We start from the raw sequence: 17,635 nt of genomic DNA on the forward strand, positions 1-17,635 counted from the left end.
ATTATTACAGTGATACTCAAATTCACTATGCTTTCCCATATCTGAAATTTATCAATAACGACACAAACTGTTAACACCTTTAATTTTGCTTTTATTCCATCAAAGCTGCATTACAGTCTTCCAGTCTTTTATATTTACATTATTTATAATATTTTTGTTAAGTGCCAGTACAAAAGTAACTGATGGTAATCCAGAACAGCCTTATGCATTTGTGTGCATTTTGCTCGGATGTGCAAAATATACATATACACATGCACACATATATTGCACACAAGGAAACATATATACATTTAATTCAAAGCTTCATAATATAAAACATTTATATTGAAAGTAAACCATTCCTTTTGCAGCTTTTTCAGTTACAGAGACCTCTGAATTTCAAGTTAGTGCAAATAATGAAATTAAGAGCCTGAGCAATAAAATACAATGAAACAAGATAACACAAACATCAACTAATTCCCTGCATATATTTAAAATAGTTAAGTAGCATATTAGTAGTCATTATATACAATATATTTAAATAAATTGGCTGATTTGAGATATAGGCAGCAAATTTACAAATTCAAATAAAATACGTTCCTATCACAGAGGTTTGGAATATCCAACATATATGAAAATAAAATGTATTTAGTACCAAACATTTATAAGTCAAAAAGCACAGGTATCTTCTCTATTGTCTTGGGGCAGATTTCAAGGCACTTTCTCGGCAAATCAGAGTTCAGTGTTAGCAGGAATGCCTGAAAGATCAGTCATCACAGAGGTATCCACCTAATTTAATAATAAATCAATAATGATAATCAATATAAAACAAAGATATTTTATAGAATTACTCCTATACTTTAAAATAAATCATTCAGATTATAGCTACATTAGATGATACTTAATATTTAGCTGGTAGGAGAAAAATCACAGTCCAAATACATCTGCACAGAATCAAAATATGAACAACTTTGTGAAGAGCAATCTCTCTGAATGGGCTTTTTCAAGATTCACAAATTTGCATACAATTTTTTAAAAATATCTTTCCATTTCATATTTTTCAAACATACATGTAAATTAGGTGACAAGTCCTTTGCTACAATGTCACTTTTTAAATAAAAGGATTACATATTAGTGTAACATTTTATTTATTTATTTGTTTGTTTATTTATTTATTTATTATTTATTTATTTATTTTGTCAAGCAATTATAAAATAACAGGTATAAGTATAAACATAGTTATGAATACACCCAGTCTTCTATCTCCCCTCTTTAGGAAAGATGATACAGAAGATGGTTCCTTGGCAGCTTCAGGGGATCATGGAAGAAACAGATTATTTAAAACCAAAGGTGGGCTGCTGCCGGTTCGGATGAGTTTGGTTGAACCAGTTGTTATGATTCTGTGCAGTTTGGTGAACCAGCAAATCCCACCACTGGCTGGCTCCACCCACCCCATCCTGCTCCTCCCCACACAGTGGTGGGATTCAAATTTTTTTACTACCGGTACTGTGGGAGTGACTTGGTGGGCGTGGCAGGGGAAGGATTCCGTAAAAACTCTAGCAGAGGTGGTATTTGCCAGTCCTCCAAACTACTCAAAATTTCTGCGACCAGTTCTCCAGAACCTGCTGAATACCACCTCTGGCCCCACTCTACCCTATCTCACTTCACCTGCCTTTAGCCCAAATGTTCTCCATGCCGTGTCCATTTGCCTGCCTTTGCCACAGCCTACCAAGCCGGTCATGCAGCCCAGTTGATCTCCATGCCTCACCCACTCTGCTCACTGTGGATACCTGTGAAGGTAAGGTGCTTGGCTGAAGGGCCACCTCAGGGTGGACACGGTGAGGCTTGGCCACCTTTTGGGCCTGGCTCTCACCAACCATGAGGGGTGTGTGTGTGTTTGCTCTGTGTGTATGTTAAGGCCGAGAAGGAGGAGATGACTTAGCTGAACTTTTCCCGCCTCTCTTTGCAGCCGAAGCTGCTCAGTCTGTCCCGCCCCCACTGGCTTCAGTTTGTGAGTATCTAGTCCTTTTCCTTTGGCTGCGGCAGCCCCACTTGGCTGCCTTTGCACAGGGCCGGAGGGCAAGCAGCATCCAAGTACCTTAAAGGGACAGGCCAGAGTGGCTGCCTTCTGAGCAGCTTCTGCTGCAAAGGGAAGCGAGAAAAGTTTGGCCAAGTCATCTCCTCTTTCTCGGCTTTAAACATACAAACAGAGCAAACATGCACATACTTCACAGCACTGGGACCTTTTGTGAGAAGACGGCGTGTGTGCAAATCCCCCTGGCACCATGAGGTTTGTGTGTGTTTGCTCTGTCTGTATGTTTGGAGTTGGATGAAGAAAGAGGCAGTCATTGGGGAAGAAGCAGGGAGAGTGAGTAAGGGGCCTCTGAAAGAGAGAAAACAGGGTGGAGGTAAGTGAGTTGAATCGGCAAAGGATGGGACCATGTTCTGACCTAGGCTTCCTTAAAAAGCATAAGACACCTGGCAAAACTTCTTTTATTTCCACGGCTGTGAATTACGTTCATTCACAACACTTCACAAACAGTCTTTCAGGGAAACAGTCTTTCATGAACAGTCTTTCATGTTTATAAAGACCCACCTTATCAAACTTGGAATGCTGCCAGAGAACTAATTGCCAAACACAGAGCAAGACCAAACTTGACAAAGAGTCAAACAGCACTTTTCAGAGTTTGAACTAACCAGACAAACTAATTGCTACCTTCAAAAGTCCATGTCCTGTTCGCCTCTTTTATATCCTATGGAGGAGCCAATCATCTCCGAGGTGTGGCCTTACTCCTGAGTCAACCCTGCCTTCTCAATTGTTCTTGTCTTCTGGTAGCCCTGTGCATGTGCACTCTGAGAACCAGTTTCAGAAACTCCCCCACCTCACTGCTGTCTGAGTCTGAAAGCAGCTGATGACTGCCAGCCTGCCCTGGTCCTATCTCTGCCTCTGACACAGGACCCTCGTCCGAGCCTTCCTCAGCCTCCAAGACTGGCCCAGGTTCCTCCCCAACCTCCTCGTTACTGTACGACTCTGCTGCCAGCTCCGTCAGCTGCCAGCGGTCAATAATAGACCACAGTGGAAACATGCAGGAGCAAGCAGGGTGGTAGGTGGGGAAGGTGTCCTTTAGAAAGGCAGGAGATGGGTGCACAGACTGAACACAAGAGCTTGTTTTGTAGGATCTGGAGCTTAGCAGGCTTTTCTGTTTTAGAAAGCGGGTTGCACCCCTTGCCCTGAAGCGAACTTTTTTTTGAAGCCAGGATAGCCAACCATTGCACCATTTCTTCAGTTATTCTTTGTATTCCCTGCTGCCGCCGCCACCCACCACCCATCGCCTTTTGCTGGTCCAAGCTAAGAAACTTGAGTTTACTTCATGAGCCTTGTTCTGCTGCCTTTCTATCCTCCCTCCCTCCCATTCATTAAATTTCTCATCCTCCCTCAGGCTCTAGGCCCAATTAAGGGAGACAAAGCAGACTCGCCAGGTGGAGAGGGGAGAGCTGATTTTTGGGGGCTTGGGATTGGCCGCTGCATTGGAGGTTTCATTAAAAGTCTTTTTTTAAAAGTGTGGCCACTTCCTACTTTGCAGAGAATTGCCCATCAGCAAGGAGGGAGAGGGAGAAGGGGGCAGCTGCTAGCAGAGAGGGAAGTGATCCTGGGATGAGGGGAGCTGGGAAGAGAAAAGGCAGCTTGCAAGAATGGAGGCAGGAGAACAAAGCAAGCAAATGACCCTTTGGCCTGCTGGGTGGCCTTTTTATTCCCCTGTCACTGAGTAAATGTAAATGTATATGTGGCAGGCATCAGCCGAGGGCAGCTACCCCATCAAGTGAACTTGTTTCAGTGACACCACCACCACCTGCCCAAAATCTTTCATCTTGAAATGTTTCTTGAAAGTCACCCCAAAAGGGTGAGCAAAGTAGGCTCCTTATCCTACATTCTCATTAGGGGTAGTCCTCGACTTATGGCTACAACTGAGCTAAAATTTCCACTGCTAAGCAAGATTTAAGTGTGTTTTGCTGTGTTTTGTGATTTTCCCTGCCAACATTAAGTGATGTTCAGTAGTAGTAAATAGAGATTGTATCTTGTTGAGGCCTTTGAGGTGAGTGGCCTGGAGATGTAGCTGGGTCTGGTAAGTGATGTCTTGTTAGCCATGACCACCCAGTCACATGACAACCCAGCCACACTTACCCAGCTAGTCATTAGGGCAGAAAACTGGTTGTTAAATAATTTGAATCCTGCCCCTTCCAGTCAAGTTTCAGGTTTGGTTGTGAGACAGAAACAGCATTGGTCACATTTATGGATAATCTCTGGCAAGAGCAGGATAGACATAGTGCATCCATCTTTGCTCTACTTGACCTGTCAGCAGCTGACAATACCATTAACCATGGTATTCTTTTGGACTAGCTACAGAAAGAGGTCTGGCCGATAGCCCCTTCTTTGAATTGTGCTCCAGGACGTGGTACTCTCTCCATTCTTTTTTAATATTTACGAGAAGCCACTGGGTAATATAATTTACCATCATGGGATGAGGTACCACCAATTATACTCAAGTTTACATCTCCATCCCAGGTGAGCCAAGTGATCTGTCATTGCCTTTTTGCAGTGCCTGGAAGCTGCAGGGATCTGGATGGGGAAAAAGACTATGGCAAGTGGTTTTGGGTGCATGGAACTTCTGGCTCCAGGACTTTAACTGGACTCATGACTCATGCACGATATTAACATGCAATATTAACAATGAATCTTTAGAAGCTCATAACCCCTGAACACTGATTTATTAATGGGAATCTATGAGAATCGAATTCAAAAGCTCATAGGTAATTATTATTTTCACTGTGATTAAACCATGAAGGTAGCCATCACCATCTTCCTTTCCTTCATTGTGTTCTATGCATTTTTAAAAAAGATTCATGATATAGAACTGTTGTGACTCAGAGGTTTGAGCCTGCTCTGTTAGAAGACAAAGACTTGAGCAATGTGGAAGAGGAGGATTTGGCCTTGAGGTTTGAGCCTGCTTTGCTGGAGGACACAGACTTGAGCCAGGAGGAAGAGGAGGATTTGGCTCTGAGGTTTGAGCCTGCTTTGCTGGAGAATTTGGAATTGCCTTCCTCCCCAGGACCTTCCTCCCTGGTTGTGCCTCAGGTGTCGGCAGATAATCAGGAGAGCGTGCCGGAGTACTTGGCTGAGGATCAAGCCGAGGAATGCTGGTTTGATGCAAGGCAAAGTCGCAGGCAGAAGCATGAAATGCAACGTAAAAAGAAAGAACAAATCAGAGACTGAGATGAGAGACTGACAACGCCCCACAGGGAATAAAAGTGGGCGTGTTAGCTCTGATTCCTTGTTCGGGACAACTTGTTGATTTATGAGAGAAGCTTCTGCATATTTTCCTGTGTGGCGTCGGTTTGTGATTTATGTTTCCTTATCGGACTTGGCAGACAGCTGGCGTGCGACTGCCAAGAATGTTTTAGGATTAAGGAAGTTAACCCTGCAATTACCGGACTTGCCTGCTTATTTGTGCTTCAGTTGGAAATTTGGACTTATTACTTTGTTTGTCCAGGTGAGACATAACATTTTTGTCCCGAACCCAAACAAAAACCATCTTTTGAATAAGATGAACCAACAACAGCAGCATCAACAGCAGCAGCAACAGATTAATCAGCTGCAAAATGATAACCAAGTTCTGCAGCAGCAAGTTACTCAGCTGATTAATCAACTCACTCTGCTGCAGGCTCGTGCTGCTCCTCCTGCCCCTCCCCGTTGGAAATGCCCAGTAGCTGTGCCTGATAAGTTCTCTGGGCAGCCTGAAATGTTCCCGGCTTTCATGGGACAGTACCAGTTGTTTATGGCTCTGAGGCCGGAGGATTTTCCTGATGACCGGGCTCGGGTGGGGTTTGTAATCAGCCTTCTGTCAGGCTCGGCTGCCAGGTGGGCCACTCCTTTGTTGGTGCAGGACAGTCCATTGCTAACGGACTATCAGGGGTTTTGGCGTCACCTGAGACTTATGTATGAGGACCCCATATGGGCTCAGACAGCAGCCAGACGCCAGGGGAAACGCCCTTTGCAGGAGTTCATTTCAGAGTTTCGACTGCTCTGTTTGGACTCTGCGTGGAATGATGCGGCTTTAATGGACGCTTTCCAAGATGGCCTGTCGGAGGACATACAGGACGAGTTGGTTCACGTGGAGCCGGCCCCGACCCTCGATGCTCTGGTGGTGCAATGCTTGCGCATTGATGTCCGGCTTCAACGGCGCAAGACTCGACGCCCTGTTCCAGAAAGAGCCATCCACCTCAAGGCCATAGCGTCCTGTACAACCAGCGCCCCGGGTCTTCCACAGTGACGTGGCCATGGCCGAGGAGCCGATGGAGTTGGGTGCGATCCGACCTCGTTTGATGGCCCAAGAACGCACACAGAGACTCCAAGGAGGCTTATGCCTGTATTGTGGGGGGCCTGGACATTTTGCGAATTCCTGTTCTGTTCAATGGCGGGGGGCACGCAGGCCTGTGCCCGAATCTAGACTTGATCAGTCGGGGAAACAAGGTCGGTCCAGCCTCGGGGAATCTCTAGGCCAGACACGTATCAACCACCCGCCTGAAGTAGCTCGACATTTACTTCTAGACACTCGGGTTTTCTTGCCGTCCCGGTCAGAAGGGATCCCTGCAGTTGCGTTGGTGGACTCGGGGGCTATGACCAGTTTCATGGACCAGGCCTTTGCAACTCATTTTGACATCCCCTTGGTTGCGGTGGAGCCTCCAATGAAGGTGGAAACGATTGATGGGTGGGAACTTCGTGCTGGGCCCATTCATTTCGCTACCCAGCCGTTGCGCCTGGTTATTGGGGACCATGAGGAGGCGATTAGTTTCTACATCACTGCGGACCTCCATCTCCCCTTGGTCCTCGGAATGGCCTGGTTACAGTGACACAATCCTCGGGTGGCATGGGCGCAGAACGCCATTTTGTTCCCGAGTCTCCAGTGTGTGGACCATTTACGACACACCTGTGCTGGCCAGGACATCGCCGCCCCCGCCGTCTCCATACCTCCTGAACTTTCCGATTTTTCTGATTTCTTTAGCGAGAAGGAGGCGGATCGGTTACCCCCGCATCGACTCTGTGACTGTGCCGTGGACCTTCTGCCCGATGCCCCACTACCCAAGGGATGCCTGTATTCTATGTCTGAGCCCGAATTGGCCGCCCTTCGTGATTTCTTGGAAAAGAATTTGGCCCGGGGGTTTATCCGGCCCTCGTCCCCCCCTCTTTCTGCTCCTGTTCTTTTTGTTAAAAAGAAGATGGGGGACTTGCGCTTGTGTTGCGACTACTGCCAGTTGAACGCCATTACGGTGCGGAATAGTTATCCCTTGCCGCTCATTCCAGAGTTGATGGAGCAGTTACGGGAGGCTACTGTTTTCACCAAGCTCGATCTTCGAGGGGCCTACAACCTGCGAGAGGGGGACGAATGGAAGATGGCGTTTGGCACCCGATACGGCCATTTTGAATACACCGTGATGCCGTTCGGGTTGACCAACGCCCCCGCGGTCTTCCAGCACCTGATGAACAATGTGTTCCGGGACATGCTTGATCGGTTCATGGTGGTGTACCTAGATGACATTTTGATTTATTCCAGGTCCAGGGAGAACCATATTCAACAAGTTCGTCAGGTATTGCAATGTCTTTCGGAGCATCAACTCTATGCGAAGCTGGAGAAATGCCTCTTTTTCCAGACTTCCATAGAGTTCTTGGGGCACATCATCTCTCCCGAAGGCATTGCCATGGACCCGCGTAAGGTGGAGGCTTTGTGTAGTAGGGAACCCCCTCGTTGAGTGAAAGACGTTCAATGTCTCTTGGGGTTCACTAATTATTATCGGACCTTCATCCCGGGTTTTGCCAAGCTGATGGATCCCATCACTTAGCTCCTTAGAAAGAAGGTCCCATTCCAGTGGGGGCCCCCGCAGCAACAGGCCTTTGAGGCTTTTAAGAAGGCCTTCGTTGCAGAACCTATCCTGAGGCATCCTGATCCACATCGTCCGTTTGTGGTGGAGACGGATGCGTCCAACGTGGCTATTGGGGCTGTGTTGTTGCAAGCCCCAGCGGATGGCGCCCCTCTTTTTCCCTGCGCTTACTATTCTCGGAAACTCACTCCTTCCGAGCGCAACTATACTATCTGGGAAAAAGAGTTGCTGGCTATCAAGGCTGCGTTTGAGACCTGGCGACATCACCTTGAGGGGGCTCGGCACAAGGTGGAGGTTCAGATGGATCATCGTAATTTGGAGTACTTGTCCACTGCGAGGAAGTTGAACCAGCGACAGATTCGGTGGTCGTTGTTCTTTGCTCGGTTCAACTTTTTTATGACTTATATCCCAGTGGTCAAAATCAGAGAGCAGATGCCCTGTCCCATAAACCTGAGTACCTTTGTCCCGAGGACCCTCTTCCTCCATGTACGGTGCTGCCACCAAAATCTTTGGCCGTTATCCAGGAACCGGTGGATTTGTGGACTCGGATACGAGAAGCGCAGCGCTTAGACGCTTGGTCGCAGCAGAGAATGGGGGAAATTGGACCTGAGTCCCCATGGACTCTGGAGGAGGGCTTACTATGACATCGGGGCCAATTGTACATGCCCACCAGGACACTTAGAGCCCTCATCATGACTCAATGTCATGACAACCCTGCTGCCGGCCATTTTGGATTTTTTAAGACCCTTCATCTGGTCACACAGACTTTTTGGTGGCCTCGAGTCCGGCATGATGTCTATGCCTACGTCCGGTCCTATGTACCATGCCGGCAAGCAAAAGCCGCGTCGGGTGCGCCTCCTGGTCTCCTTCAACCACTGCCGACTCCGGACAGATCATGGGGGGCAATTTCCATGGACTTCTTAACACATTTGCCCTCTTCGTTGGGATATACGACGGTGCTCGTGGTGGTTGACATGTTAACCAAGATGGCCCACTTTATCCCCTGTCGGAAGTTACCATCGGCTCATACTACTGCCCAGTTATTTTTGCAGCATGTGTTCCATCTACATGGTCTGCCGGACAGGGTAGTTTCAGATCGCAGTGTCCAGTTTACCGCTCAATTCTGGAAGAGCCTAATGACTGCGTTACAAGTGCAGGTGTGCTTGGCGTCAGCGCACCATCCGGAGACTGATGGTGGGGCGGAGAAAGTGATTGGCATCCTCGCCCAATATTTACGATGTTTTGTTAACCACCAACAGAACAATTGGGCGACTTATCTCCTGCTGGCTGTGGGAGACAGGGTGTGGTTATCCACGAAGCATCTATGGGTCGATCATCCGATTAAGAAGTTGGACCATCGCTTCATTGGTCCCTTCCCTATCGAGGCGGTCATCAATCCCGTTGCTTATCGGCTCACCCTACCGCGCTCCATGCGCATTCATCCTGTCTTCCACCACTCCCTTCTGGTTCCTGACGCCCCATCGTGTGCTCTCCATTCTCCCGCTGGTATGGTTTCTCCATCTGTACCCAGCGATGATCCCACTGCTGATTATCGGACTTGGCAGACTTGGCGGACTTGTTTAAGGATTAAGGAAGTTAACCCTGCAATTACCGGACTTGCCTGCTTATTTGTGCTTCAGTTGGAAATTTGGACTTATTACTTTGTTTGTCCAGGTGAGACATAACATAGAACTACGTCAAGTTTTCTCCCATATAGATTTTATTGATTTTTTATTTGCACTTATTATGCACCCAAAAAAATAATTAAAACTACTACAAGAAAAGATATTGGAAACCAACAATATTCAGTATAAACAATTTGCTCTGATTATTGGTTTCTGTTAAAAATAGCTAACATGATCCAACCAATAATTTGTCTATTTAAAGTTTAAATAAATACTTACCTAATTGTCTTCCTATGATTGTGTGCAGAGTGGACTCATTGCCAACCTTGTCAGCAATCTTGCACATCTTTTAAAGTCTATGAATATGACAGAAGCACATTGTTAGTTTTGATTAGCAACATGTAGCTCAACATTTGTATGATTTCAGAATAGAAAAGTTTTTTTTCTCAAAAATGCTCATAAATACATTCCCAAATAGAAAGTACACTTCAGAATTCTGATTTCTGGATTGATCAAAGTTTGGCAGAAACAAAATCTTCTGAGAATTTTGAATTATTTTACAGGATATTTAGGGCAACGCTGGTGCCCCTCTCCCCCTCATTTCAGAAACAATGCAGTGCATCACCATTTCCTCCTCAGCTGCTGTGATATTATAGCATGGCATAACTCATTGTTCTGCTCACTTTCAATCTTCTCAGAAACTTCCTTTCCTTCTCTCCCTCCTATGAAGATACCCGGCTTTAGTTATTTAATTCTTACCAACCCCTCCTCCCCCCCAAATTTCTGTCTACATTCATTCTTCATTCAGCATTCCTACAAATTGTACATATATTGTTCTGGTAAAGAACCATCCCAAAATGACTGTTCTAAACAGAATTGTTGATATGAACAATTTAGCACACACCTACTAAAGTAACTACAAAGTTACAATAATTTAAATTATCTCTATTTTTTTCAATTAAAAAAGGTTCATGACTTTCAACTGCAATACTTTACATCAGAAGATAATTGAGGATGCCACATTTTTAGAAAAAGCAAGTGATCAAATTATTGACTTTTATTATGTATCAGTTGACAATCAATGGAAATATCTATATGTTTCTCAAGAGAGATTCTCATTAAAGAGGAACAGTGGTCCAATAAGAAAGTCATTCTAAGGCATTATACCCAGATAGATTACATTCCATCCAGTTGTTGTCTACTCTTAATGATCACATATCATCAGTTCAAATCTAAATTTTTCACAAGTTATTTTTTTCTGAAAAGAACAGGTGACAGATCTTGCAGTTACTGAAATATGATTCAGCACACAATTAAGATTATCTTTCATGGCTTTTTATGTTATAGAGAGGAAGGAGCTTGCACATTCCAATGATGCTATGAGCTATATACCTTTTTACCTACAAATACTGTAAACAAGACCCATTATTAGAAAATTCTGCAGCAGTCTTCCTGTGTTGCAAAAACTTCATCACAACACATTTTATTCAATCTTTTCTTCTAGGTTAAAAAAACTGGTTTCTGTATTTATAAGGATAAAGTACTCCCTCTCCAGATCTGTTTAGGGCAGACACAAATGGTGTTACCAAAATTCTTGAATGTAATTTTAATATAATTAATTATTCAATAAACATGGTTGGTCTGGTAACTACAGGGAGATAGAATCCCCCTATTCATTAATGAAAATACATTGCACGATTTACTTTAGTCAACCAATTTTCTGTCATAAGAAAAGAAGACTAAAAGTATGAAAGGTTACAAATGGAAACTGAATTTCCTATAAAATTCCATTGTTCATGAATAGACAATTATACAATAAAAGCCCCAACTGGATAAACTGTTAAAGAGAAGGAAAAAATAGATTCTCAAAAATGAGTAATCAAGTGCAATTAGTAATCAGTAACATTGACTTATAGTTATTAAACATAAGATACTTATTCAATGTATAATTCTATCCATCATCACTAAATCAATAAATTTAATAATCTGTTTTAGCCATTATTACAGATTTGAGTTATTTGACAAGATAATAGCAAATGTATACACATACTATTCTCAAAGAAGGGTAGTGAAATAGCCATGAAATAAGAGCCTCAATTTAACAGGGTTAGGAAACATGAATTTAATTTTAGTTGTAACTTACAAGCTGGTGTTGAACAGTCCCGGGTATTATGATATAGACGATGGAAATGTTTACTACATTCAGCGGAAAATGTGACAGGACCTGTTTGATAATACATAATAATTAATGAAACACAAAATTTTGGTATTTTTTTAACATTACTCAAATAAGAAAAAAAATTCATTTTTAATTATCTATATTTGATTCATTTGTAATCTACTTAAAATCACTTGTTTTGCATTCTCTACTCAAAACACAATACGACATAATCTTCTGACTTCATTACATATAATTTATCATTTTTATAAAACTTATAAAATTAAAATGACAAGAGCTGCAAGCATGCAGAAACATGGTTTCTGGAATTCTTTCCAACCCCTTTATCAGCTACGGTCATATATTTTTCTGTATGCAATAGGAAGTATGTACTCTAGATCTACAGGATAGATCTACATCTATGATCTTTATCGCATGGCTAGCAGAAAGAGAGAGGGAGATTTAAAATAAAACAGCTAACAATATTCTGAGCCAATATTCAAATTCTTTTTCCAGGGCGTCACATTAGAAAAAAATATTTATTGAATGTTTTTCTCTGCAGTCCTCAGTCTATGCTGTCAATTATCAAACCCCATCTTTCCTTAGCCAACATCTCCTCTTGATGATGGACTATCATATTATGCTGAGTTATGAGCCCTTTTACATAATTTCTTCCCAATATCCCATGCGGTTGGATGGAATTAGAAGGCAAAGAAAGCATGCAGGGCATAGCTTTAAGCATTTTAAAATGACTCTGCTCTGCATCACAGGAGTGGGAAAGAAAATGAGGGAGCCTTGAATGGAGAATCAGCAACAAGCTGCTTTCTGATTGTATCTCCTGTAACCCATTGGGAGTTTCTATTTGTTTTTTGTTTTTCTCTATATACTTCTTATTGCATCTTTCCCATTTTTGAATAACCTTTTTTTGGAGTGGGGGGAGGCTTGGCTTCTCCGCTTCTACCAAATTTGGTCCCATCCTATTTGTTTTAAGAGAATCATGCCACTGCAGATAAAAAGATAATTGTTAACAAACGGATAAACAGTCCCAAGTCCTTTGCACAGTGGGGTTTGAAAGAACAAAAACAGCAGAAGTGGTATTTAGTGTGACATAAAGTCTTGCATTTTTGGACTGTTGTTTTCTTTAATTTGCTTACAGAAAATTATCAGAAGGTTCTTATTAAGCAAATTCAATAAATGATAATTACTTGCCAACCAGATGTCTAATTTGGGGATAGAACATGTGTTTTCTTTTTGACATACATTATTCTGTATGTTATTGTTATTCTTTTGACTGTAAGTTCTGGTCCCACCTTAGGCATGAAAGCCTCCTGGGTGATCTTGGGCCAGTCACTCTCTCTTAGCCCAAATCACCTCACAGGGTTGTTGTTTTGGGCAAAATAGGAGGAAGAAATATTATGTGTTTGCCCCCTTGAGTTGTTTATAAAAATAATAAAAGTAGGATAATAAATAAGTATAATGTTATAGTTCAGCTCCTTCAGTTTCTATCTCCCTGAAATGAGTTGAATTTGTTTATAGAAACTTTTTATAATCTGGAATTTGTGCAAATATACAGAACAATTTCAGGCTCCAGGATCACAGCTTATGCTGCTATAGGTTATACAATTTTTTTTCAAAGGTATTATATTAAAATTGTAGTTTATTTATTTTGTTTATATATTCAATTTATGTAGCCACCCATCCAAAACCAATGACTCTGAGCAGCAAACAAACACAAATTAGTATAAAAAAGAAAAAACCAAGAGATACATAGAAGAAATTGTATTTACAAAAAGACATGAAGTTAAATGAGTTTGGATTATAATTCAACTAAATTTTAGATTTTATTTTAGTCCCTTATCTTTTTTGATCCCTGGAGTGCCATATATCTCTAATTTGTGAATTGGATGTTTAATATTTATTTGTATTGGTTTTACCATTTTTATTGTTTTAAAATATTTTAAAAAATTTTTAATCATAATTTCTGAACTGTAAGCCACTCAGAGTAATTAACTGAGATGGGCAGCCATAGATGGATGGATGGATGCATGGATGATGTCATGGATAACTGCATGCTGTTAGCATAGAGATGAATGTGTGCATTCAAATGAAGGTAAGCAGTCACTTTCTCCTGACATTTTAGCTATACCATGGTCCTAATTTTGTATTTCTTTGTATAGCTTTATCATCTGAACATTGCTAGACACAATCAACAGTTGGATAGAGGTTATCTAAATATATTTTCCATAGCTTTTACCTGTAAAGTGTTTGATGAATTTGTCTTTTAAACTGGAATCTCTTGGAAATACCTCTGTGAAAAAATAGAGATATCATAAGACAATAATAACAACAGATGACAATAATAAATTACAACAATAATTTGCTTGAAAATATGTGCATTTATAAAACTTATTAAGAAACCTGTTTTATTTTCCATTTCCTATCAACAATTGCAAAGCTAAAAAATTCAAATTAATGTACACATTTTTAGGCACTCATTGAATTATCAATCTAAATGCAGGAATAGCAAGTATAAGAATTCTCTACAAAAGGAACATTGCATATAGAAAGGTGCTCCTTTATTTCCAGCAGAAGTACTGTTTCCCTGCATAAAACTATGTGTGTGTATGAAATGTTACCACTCTCATGAAGAGACAATGTAGGAAATTGAAGCCGGAGGTGAACCTTACTTGCAATTGCTGTGTATAACCAGCCAGATTGCAACTTATTCTGCAGAGAAACCAGGGCAGGATAAGGATAGGATTTTTAAAAATAAACTTCAAAGCTATTTTAAACTGACAGCTGCCTTACATATGGTGATATAAGTACTATTTCTTTAATCATGTGTTTTTATTTATTCAACATATGTTACATTGAGGAAGAAAGGAAGAGAGCACCACATAAGAAGGGAAAGGAGGGAGAAGAACATTTAAAATTGAATTGTTACTATTGGTACATCCAAGTATCAGATAAAAGGATGTCTCTGATCTTATCAATGTTGACTGGAGTACAAATTATTCTCGGTCTGTATACCTTTGGTCACTTTTCAAGGGGCTTCTTGTAATGAATGGGACCCTAAGACAATATGTAAAGATGTATTCAGATTTTATTAATAGATGGTGGGATAGAGAAAGAGAAAATTCAGAAAGGCATAAAAATTGGATTGAATGGAATTAAGTTATCCTGCAAACCTCAGTCTGTCTGAATGTCATGTCTACATTAATTTTTAAGAAAAACATTGAGAACCATATTTCTTCTCTTTTTGGATGAAAGTATTCTGCTTAAAAGATTACCAGACATCATATATCACAAGTAATCATCCTCATGATTACTAGCTTACCTTGACTTCCTATTTTTTTTACATTTCTCCTGGCAAGTAGTCAAGAAATATATAATGATATGTAATTTATTCTACCCACCTTTATGTCAAATACTTATAAATGCCTGTGAACTATATGTCACACAACTTTTTGAACCTCAAATATTGCATTTGAGGAGCTGGTGGAAAGAGAATCATAGATCAGAGACTAATTTTCTCTCTAGCTTTCCAATTAGTAACAAACAAAGTAGTTACTAAGGGGAAGAAGATAAGGACTCTCTCACAGCAATGATCCATAAGTCTTAATGTGAAACAAAATAAATCTAATTCCAGATTCATAGATGTGTTCGTTTAATTATTTGGGAAGCAGCATACAGTATTTAATGGGGGAACATTGGTGAACAACAACTGGATACATATTATCTTCCATATACTGTATATGCTGTGTGTTTATTTTGAAATAGATTAAAGCCATTCATAACCATGACCAAACATATTTTGCAAAAGTCGAGCATTGAATTAACTAAATAAATTATAATCTCAACATAAAAACACATCAATTTTACACTGGTTATATAATCACTAATTATTTCTTATACAGATGGTTTAATTATTAGTCCTAGGAAAGTTGCTTCTTACTTGTGGTTCTCAGCCATCTGGTTTATTGAACAAAACAAAATTGGATAGAGCTGAAAAATATTTGTTCCATTGAGAAATGCAAAAAAATTTCAACAAAAAACTTGTTGTGAGTCAGTACATTACACTTCTTTTTTTGTACATTTGAAAGAAATGAAAACCATAGTAAGAAAGCTACAGCTAATTTTAACTTTTTTTTCTATCCTTCATCATGCTTTAAGGCAATACTCAATAGTTAAAATGGAAAAAAAACCTGCTCTTCTACAATCTTTTATTTTTGCCATCACAATGAAAAAAAGAAATTACAAAGTTATCAGTTGAGAAGGATTATGCACAGAGAGCAGCATATTTTTATTCTGATAGAATAATCTTCTTTCCTTTAAATTTTTATGAGAAAAATGTGCATATTTCCAGATACATGCACACAGTCATTTCACTTCAATAACTGTCCCAGCAGAAGTACTGCTTGTACTGCATACATATGCATGATCTTGATGATTTAAGAACCTCCAGAATGGAAGAGGTTGCTCCAGAAAATTCAAAAGACTTGAAAAGGCAATTTAAACCTTCATTGCTATTATGTGACTAAAAATAACCTTTTCTGAAACTTGTTTGATTATGAAAAAATAACCTTTGGATTTATACCTATGCAAATAATGATTTCAGAAAAGGTTAAACTCCTCTCACCACCTCTTACACTTTCAATGAACAAAAAAGCAGTTGTAACTTAACCAATTTGCAAAATAAATATTAAAAATAGCATCACTTCTAGTTTGGATCTCCATATGTATTGTTGTTGATAGTAAAATGTATACAGAGAAACAGAAAAAAACGGAGTTCAGGAGAACTCTCCCGATCTCCATTTTCACTGGCAGAGCACTCAGGCTACCACAGGTGCCCCCAACATGAATGACATAGAGCTGACCAAACCACCCTGGCCACACCCACCCCAGCCTCCTGAGGTCAAACACAACCCTGCTACGGCCCTCAATGAAATCGAGTTTGACACCCCTGATTTAATAGGTGGATAAAAATGCCAGATCCACTCTAAACATTTGACTGACTGTGTAACCAATCATCATAATAATGACCTGACAATTTTCCAGAGTGCACCACAATCATAAATGCAGATTGCATTGACATATTTCTCAATGCATGCACATGTATAATTGGTAGTTTCTACAAACCAGCAGAACATGCTGTTAATTGTATTCCTCTGAAAGTTCACTGTTGATACAAATCATATCCAAGATATCCATACACAAAATTCAACAAATAAACCAATTCACATACAATTTTTAAATGTACTCTGGAACTCAACATTAACAGAACAAAACAGAATAGGTAGATGTTGCTTATATCAACACATGAACACCAAAACTCAACAAAGCAATCAAATCAAGTAAAAGGAAGACATAATTGGAGAAAGACCCCATGAACATCCAGGTCCTGATCCATGAAGGGCTTTAGAGATGACAACCAGCACTTTACTGAAATTGGTAACCAAGGGTTAACTACTGTAGCTAATGAAGCACAATAATTGCATGATCATATTATAGTCATAATTATTTATACAAAGACATTCTGGATCAGCTGTAATTTCTGGGCGGTCTGGCAGCCAAATGCAGAATGTAATGTAGAGTCCAAATGGAAAGTGACTAAGGGATGATTAACCACAAGATCCGCTAGTCCTGAAAAGGACATAATTGGCCAGAAGATAATCTGGACAAAAGCCATCCTTCTTACAATCACCATATGCTCTTCCATCAAGACTCACAAGTTTAAAAGTTCCCCTAAATTCTGAACAATTTTTGTCACACCCAGTGAACCATCAAAAATTAAAGATTGAAAACCCTTGCACATGACAAACTCTTGAATTAAAGACATTCAGCCATTCTAGGGCTGAGCCTGTATCTATTGCTCCCTATCGTGATTTTAATAGTCTCTAAAGATTGATGACAGAGGCTCAACAACATGTGGTTGACA

At 40.8% G+C, this 17,635-nt stretch overlaps 1 protein-coding gene across 1 annotated transcript in view; it reads right to left on the reverse strand.

The window, feature by feature from the left end:
• Positions 1-277: 277 nt before the first annotated feature.
• Positions 278-17,635, reverse strand: part of ALKAL1 (ALK and LTK ligand 1) — a 29,677-nt gene continuing 12,319 nt past the window's right edge. The window contains exons 2-5 of the mRNA XM_026670276.2: positions 13,952-14,005; positions 11,683-11,763; positions 9,819-9,895; positions 278-768 (exon numbers count right to left, since the gene is read on the reverse strand). Of these exons, the coding sequence (XP_026526061.1) occupies positions 9,831-9,895; positions 11,683-11,763; positions 13,952-14,005 (200 nt within the window). The 3' untranslated portion in view covers positions 278-768; positions 9,819-9,830. The remainder of the gene's footprint in view (positions 769-9,818; positions 9,896-11,682; positions 11,764-13,951; positions 14,006-17,635) is intronic.

The sequence above is a fragment of the Notechis scutatus genome, chromosome 3 (genome assembly GCF_049901735.1).
Source record: "Notechis scutatus isolate UNSWTSFEM ecotype Mainland chromosome 3, rNotScu1.2, whole genome shotgun sequence".
Lineage (NCBI taxonomy): Eukaryota > Metazoa > Chordata > Lepidosauria > Squamata > Elapidae > Notechis > Notechis scutatus.